Source organism: Monomorium pharaonis, chromosome 5, assembly GCF_013373865.1.
Source record: "Monomorium pharaonis isolate MP-MQ-018 chromosome 5, ASM1337386v2, whole genome shotgun sequence".
Taxonomy (NCBI): domain Eukaryota; kingdom Metazoa; phylum Arthropoda; class Insecta; order Hymenoptera; family Formicidae; genus Monomorium; species Monomorium pharaonis.
The window spans coordinates 18,150,032-18,157,738 of record NC_050471.1 but is presented as its reverse complement, the minus strand read 5'-3'; the positions used below and the strand labels follow the sequence as shown (position 1 = coordinate 18,157,738).

Below are 7,707 nucleotides of genomic sequence, written 5' to 3'. Positions count from 1 at the left end.
CTTTTCTGACCCATCATGACTCCCGCTCCTTGTATTTTCCCTAGTTGTTCATTTAGATCTGCTAAACACAAATTGAAGATAGTGGGACTTAGTGGGCATCCTTGTCTTATTCCTTCTTCCGTCCAGAACTCACCCCCTTCCACACTACCAATCCTTATCCTGCTTTTGGTTTCTTTATATATCTCCAGGATCCTGTTTACTAACCTTCCTTTTATTCCTTTTTTCTCTATCATCCTTTTTATTTCCTCTCTTCCTAGCGTGTCAAATGCCGCCTTCAAATCCGCGAAGAATGCAAACACTTTACCTGCCTCTCTTCCTATCTCCTTCTCTATCGCCTTCTTCACTAAGTATATTGCATCCACTGTGCCTCTCTTTTTTCTAAAACCTTGCTGCTTTCTTCCAGCATTTTCTCTCCTTCTAATTTCTTCTCTAATTTCCTTCTTATAATTTCTGTGTAAATCTTGTATCCTGTGTCCATCAGTGTGATTCCTCTATAGTTCTTCACCTCATCTTTTTCGCCTTTTTTAAAGATCGGTACTATATCTCCCGTTTTCCATTCCTCCGGGTAGCCGTTTCCTTTCCATATTTCATTCAGGATTTTTTTCAAACTTTTTCTAAGTCCTGCTGTCGCGAACTTCCACGCTTCGTTCGGGATTCCGTCTGGTCCTGATGCTTTCTTCTTTTTTTTCTTCTTGATTGCCTCCTCTATTTCTTGTTCTGTTATGTCCTCTTCTTCCTCTTCTTTAACTTTCTCCCATTCTCTGATTCTTCTTTGTCTCTTTCCGTCCAGTACATCTCTAAAGTGTTTTTCCCATGTCTGTGTGTCTATCTTTTTACTTATCAGTTCTCTCCTTTTCCTCCTCTTGTTCACTTCCTCCCAGAACTCTTTACCTTCTTTTATTTTCCTTAATCTCGTCAGCAGTTCTTCTCCCCACACTTCCTTCTTTTTCTTCACCAATTCTTTGTATTCTTTCCTCCTCTCTATGTATTCCTTGCTTCCAATCTTGCCTTTTTTTAGCCTCCTTAGCTGTTTTCTCAGTTCTCTTTTCCTAAATTTGCATTCTTGATCGTACCATTCCTCTCCTCTTCTTATTTTCCCCTTTATCTTTATTCTTTTCGTGACCATGCTCTTCTTAACAATTTCCTTCAACTCGCTCCATTTAATTTTCTCTCCTTTGTTCTCTAGTTCTTTCTCTAAATTTACCTGGTATCTTTTTATGCTTTCTTCATCCCACTTGTATTTGACAATCTATTCTTCTTCCTTTAATTCTTCCTCTTCCTCACTCCATCCTATTGTTATTGGGAGGTGGTCCGACTCCACTCTTTCCTCTATCTTGCATGTTTCTACCTTCTCCCATCCTTCTTCATTTGTTATTACGTAATCTATCACTGAGCACCCTCTGCTGCTGATGTACGTGAAGCTTCCTTCTTCATCTCCTTCCGTTCTTCCATTCACTATGTTTAGGCCTTTATTCTCCAGCCACTCTAGTAGTTCTTCTCCCTCCTCATTTATCACTTTGTCCTTTGAGCGTCTTCTTTTTTCCTTGTATAACTCGCATCCCATCTTTTCCCCTGTTCTTGCATTGTAGTCACCTCCAAACAAAACCATTTCACTTCTTGCCAAATCCGTCATTTCTTCCATCATTTCTCTATTTTCTTTCCTACACTCTCTCATATACGCAACTCCTACATACAGTCTTTTTCCTTTTCTTCTTACCTCTTTACCTATGAATTCTTTCCCTTTCCAACTTTTTGCATTTGTATCCTCTTCGTATATTCCTTTTCTTGTGGCCAGAATTATTCCTCCTTTTGGTCTTCCTTTTCTTGTATCTTTTCTAGCTGCTACCATTTCCACTTTAAAATCATCTTCCAGTTTTCTTCTTACGAACGCTTCCTCTTTATCCTCAAGCCATGTTTCCGTGAGTCCTATAACCTCGTATTCTTTTATGAAATTCCAAAAATCCTCTTCTTTTCCTTTAACTCCTGCCACATTCCAAAAGATTATTCTTCCTTCTCCCCTCCTTCCCGTCTGTTCTTTCCTCCTTTTTCCCTTCTCTCCTAAATCATTAAACTTCTGCTTGCTCTTTATTCCTTTACTGCCCGTCAATCCTTTAACTTCTTCTTCAATCCTTCTTGTCCCAATCCATTTTGCTTTCTCTTTTTTCTCGAAATGTCGAATCCTCTTCCAGTTCTTCCTTTGTTTCATTCCATTTATACCATTTATCTTCAATCCTTAGCTTCCAGAATTTTATCTGTACTTTTTTATTCTCCATTCTGTATCTTTTCGCATGGGCTACTATATTTTTCTGTACCTCTCTTTCTTTCTTCGTCCTGTCATTGTCTATGTAAATCTTCTTATCTCCCAACTTATTCTTATTATGCATGATCTTATTTCTATCTTCCCATTTTCTGAGTTTGACTTGAATCATTCTCCCTCCATTTATTGCTCTTGCTGTCTCAACTTCTATGTTCGTCTCTATGTTGTCTCTTAAGAATTTTTCTATTTCACTTTCTAGATTCTTACCTTGACTACTTGTCTCTAAACCTTTAATTATCACGTTTAGCTTCCTTTCCTCTCTTTCTTTCCTTTCCATGATCTTCCTTATTTCCTGTATCTCCTTTTCTGCTTCACTCTGGTCTGTTCTGGCTTTCGGTATTCCTCCTCTTGTCCTTGCTTCTAATATTTCTAGTCTGTTCTTTACTTCCTCTTTATTCGTGGCTCTTTCGCTATTTTCTATCCTTTCCTCCAGTTTATCCAGTCTCCTCTTCATTTCTTCCCGGTATCTCCTATCCTCTTCCCTCATATAGTTTATTTCCTTTAATAGTTCTTCCTTCATTTTTTCCATCTCTCTTTTTGTATTATCTTTTTCTTCGTTAAACCTTTTCAACAACTCTAACATTATTTCCTTCTCGCTCTTACTTTCCCATTGTTCCCCCATCTTCTCTGCGTTTGTGTCTTCCACTTCTCTCTCCACCTCTACCGAACAGACCTCTCTCTCTACCTCCACCGAACAAACCTCTCTCTCTACCTCCACCGAACAGACCTCTCTCTCCAAATCGATCCGCCGCGCACCTTCCAATACGCTTCTCTTACTTTTAGCTTTTTGTTCTTCACTTTCCGGAGAGATCTCTCCTCTTTTCCTCTTTACACTAATGTAATCTAAAATTGAGCCGTAACTTTGCGCTCTATCTCTCACCAGTCTTTCGGCGTTGGTTGGTCTTCCCTTTCTCTCTTCTTTTCCTTGCTCTTTCACCGTCCTCTTCACACCCCCTCCTCCCTCGCCGCCACTCCCACCTTCCACTTCGGCCGCACGCGTCTCCACTTGCACCACCGCCGCTACGGCTTCGCGCTCCTTCTGCACGTCGCCCCTCTCGCTATTCTCCATGCGCCGTGGCCGTAGGGCCTCTCTCCGTCTCACTCTTTCTTTCTCTATATTTCTCTCACCGGGGCCCTCTGCCCTTTATCTTTCTGTCCCTGTCACTCCTCTCCACCCCTCACTCACTCCTCTCCACCCCTCACTCACTCCTATCCACTCCTCACGGCACCACGTCCCTCAATTCACCTTAAAAAACCTTAATTTCTCGGAGCCACTTTCTACCGTGTGCTATGCTTACGACTATCCAATGGGTCTCTTTCTGCAGCAATATTAACTTTCGTTGACCATGGGCGCCCATATAACTTTTTTCAAGGGGGGGGGCAGAGTATACATGTATATTTTTATACATATATATATGTATGTATGGTACACACACACACACACACACACACACACACACACACACACACACACACACACACACACACACACACACACACACACACACAATTTTTGTTCAAATGCGAAGGATTAAGTGTTAAAAAATAAGATACTTTATTTGGTTTAAATAAAACGATAAAACATAATTATTCACAAAAAGCAAATTTCACATTTCTTGGATTTTTTGCAAATATGTCTAATACTCGTTACAAAAACTTTCCTTATTATTTAAAACAAATGGTCGATGGATGCTTAACATGCATAGGCTATCTAAACAATCTTCACTCATTGTAGATCTGAGCCAAGTTTTTACCCGTCTCAAAGTGCTAAATGATCTCTCAATTGTACATGTAGTAGGTGGAAGGCAAATTAAAATTTCTACTGCTTGTGCTATTGCTTTAAGAAATTGGCAGTGTTGCAATAAGTTGAGTATTAATGTGTAATCTGTTATAACAATGTCATTATTATTCCAATAACACAGGCACACAAAAAAAAAGTGGTTGGTCCGGCGGACTAGACTAGTCTATTCTTATGTATTTCGACCCGCTGAATCCGAATCCAATGTCAGAATTGCAAAGTTAGCTTGCATTTCCTAACCTCAAAAAAAAATTTTTTTTTAAATGTTGGTCCGGCGAACCAGATTAGTCTATCCTTATGTATTTTGACCCGCTGAATCCAAATCCAAGGTCAGAATTGCTGAAATGACTCATTTTTTCCTAACCTCAAAAAAAATTTTTTTTTAACGTTAGTCCGGCATTATGCTACGCCAATGTTTCGAGTTTAACGAAACCTATATATATATCAGCATCCGACGAAACAAACGATGAAGTCATGGATACAAGTATTACTTCTGAACTCAATCGAATAGAGATTGATGGAAGTTCGGAAGAATCTGAGATTGAAACTGAGAGCGAGACTAAAAGTTTAAGTAAATCAACTGATGGTGATGACTATGTTCCGTATAATATATCAAAAAAACCAGGAAAAATAACACAAGAGAAGGTGAATGATCTTGTTCGAGATTTGGGTTTGCCCAAAGATGGAGCAGAGTTTTTGGCGTCCTGGTTGAAACACAATGTTAAAGAGGCGAAAAATGTGAAAACCTCCTATTATCGTGACAGAGAAAGAGAATATCGGCAATATTTCTTTGCAGATGAGGAACATTCATAGTCTATTGTCACGATGTTATCGGATTAATGAACAAACTGAAACCTGGATGTTACAAGTCTGATGAGTGGAGACTATTTATCGATTCTTCTAAGAGAAGCTTGAAAGCAGTGTTGCTGCACAATACTAATGTATATGCCTCCATTCCTGTAGCGCACTCGGTAGTGATAAAAGAAGAGTACACAAACTTGAAAACAGTTCTTGAAAAAATTAAATACACAGAACATAGGTGGCAAATTTGTGGGGATCTAAAAATTCTCACCATATTATTGGGTCAATAATCAGGTTACACAAAAAATCCATGCTTTCTATGTGAATGGGATAGTAGAGATCGAACAAACCATTACATTAGAAAAGAATGGCCAACAAGAACGTCTCTGCAACCTGGGTCTAAAAATATCATAAATGAACCGTTAGTTGAGCCTTCAAAAGTTCTTCTTCCACCTCTTCATATCAAATTAGGACTCATGAAACAATGGGTGAAAGCTCTGAATAAAAATGATGAATGCTACCAGTATTTACAAGAAAAATTTCCCAACATCTCTGATGCAAAATTGCGAGAAGGAATTTTTGATGGACCTCAAATACGTAAAATGTTGAGAGACGATAATTTTGTTACCAAAATGAATGAAGATAAGAGAGCAGCATGGCTGAGTTTCAAAGGTGTCACAGAAAATTTTTTAGGAAACCACAAAAGTCAAGATTACAGACAAAAGGTGGCGGAAATGATGGAGAACTATAAAAAACTAGGTTGCCTAATGAATCTTAAGTTGCATTTCTTAGATTCTCATATCGACTACTTCCCAGAAAATCTAGGTGATTATAGTGAAGAACAAGGAGAAAGATTTCATCAGGACATCAAGGAGATGGAGTTTCGATATCAAGGCAAATGGGATGTGAATATGATGGCTGATTTCTGCTGGACGCTCAAACGTGATGTCTCTGTGAAAGGGAAGAAACGTAAGAGAAAGCCATTGCACAGAACCTTCCAGAATAAAAGAGTTAGATATAATAGAAAAAAGGAGTGAATTTTCTACGCTATTTATTCACAGAAGCTCAAACTTTTCATACGTATGGAATTTTCCCCGGATAATGTGGTACGCAAGCCTGCACGCTCCGGATTATACATTTGTGACCTAAACTGCTTTTATAAGATGTTTTTTTGAGGTTAGGAAAAAATGAGCCAATTTAGCAATTCTGACCTTGAATTTGGATTCAGCGGGTCAAAATACATAAAAATAGATTAGTCTGGTCTGTCGGACCAACGTATAAAAAAAAATTTTTTTTGAGGTTAGGAAAAAATGAGCTAATTTAGCAATTCTGACCTTGAATTTGGATTCAGCGGGTCAAAATACATAAAAATAGATTAGTCTGGTCCGCCGGACTAACGTTAAAAAAATTTTTTTTGAGGTTAGGAAAAAATGAGTCATTTCAGCAATTCTGACCTTGGATTTGGATTCAGCGGGTCAAAATACATAAGGATAGACTAGTCTGGTTCGCCGGACCAACATTTAAAAAAAAATTTTTTTTTGAGGTTAGGAAATGCGAGCTAACTTTGCAATTCTGACATTTGATTCGGATTCAGCGGGTCGAAATACATAAGAATAGACTAGTCTGGTCCGCCGGACCAACATTAAAAAAAAATTTTTTTTTGAGGTTAGAAAATGCGAGCTAACTTTGCAATTCTGACTTCAGATTCGGATTCAGCGGGTCGAAATACATAAGGATTGACTAGTCTAGTCCGCCGGACCAACCACTTTTTTTTTTGTGTGCCTGTGTAATTATACCATATTTCAGCTTCTTCATTAAAGTTTTCTATGTGATAGAAGTCATTAATTATTTTAATTATGTCCATAAATTCTTTCCGATTTTTTTCCCTGAGATAGTATGGATGCAAATTGTAAAGTGAAAACGCAGCAGTATTTTGAGAAGAAAATCTGTTATTTAATGAACTTAAGAGAGAATCAAGATAAGGTATAAAAATAGAGTTTTTGTAATAATCCATAACAGATTTGGCATTATAATTTGCACGATATGTTTGTTTATCAACGATCCGTGGAATTTTAAATTCTACTTCAAAATGTTGAGCAACCGCTGTTGCAGTTTTAAATATAATGTCGAAAGTGCTATCTAAATCAAACTCTCTATGTTTCCTGAATGTATCTAGTAAAATATTTACATGCTTTTGAACCGAAATCATATCCACGGAAATACCTTGAAGAGCATTAGTCACAAGTTCAAGCATTGCAGAGTATTTTGCAATAATTTGCGTACATATTATAAAAGAAGTTTCTGATGTAGCACTTGACAGTTGCTGTGCTCGAGCTCTAGTAGCACGGTTGACTTCAGCGTTTGTAGGTAAAGAATCAAGAACCTTTTTAATTTCAATAAAATTTTCAGAAAACACTCTAATGCTCTTGTATTTTGCGGACCATCGTGTTTCACATAACATAGGAATGTTACAAATTAAATTTCTTCAAAGAGTACTTTCACGAAAAAATTTGATTACTTCTTTTATAGTGCCAACAGTATTTTGAACGTCACGCACAATATTCAAGTCATTCACCACGAGATTAAGTCTATGAGAAGCACAATGGAAAAATAATGCTTTGTTGTGTTTATCTCGAATTAATTTTTGAACGCCGCCTTCAGTACCAGCCATTGTTGAACATCCATCAAATCCTAAACCTACTAATTTTGACATATTTATATCATTTCTCTTGCAAAATGAGAGAATTTCTGATGCAATATGTTCTGCATTAAGTTTCTTTAGAGGAACAAA

The 7,707-nt window shown here is 37.7% G+C and overlaps 1 protein-coding gene across 1 annotated transcript; it reads right to left on the bottom strand.

The window, feature by feature from the left end:
- Positions 1-225: 225 nt before the first annotated feature.
- Positions 226-1,159, bottom strand: LOC118645628 (golgin subfamily A member 6-like protein 22). The gene has a single exon (XM_036287066.1). The coding sequence runs from the start codon at positions 1,124-1,126 to the stop codon at positions 344-346; it is 783 nt and encodes a 260-aa protein (XP_036142959.1). The 5' UTR covers positions 1,127-1,159; the 3' UTR covers positions 226-343.
- Between the last annotated feature and the right edge of the window lie 6,548 nt (positions 1,160-7,707).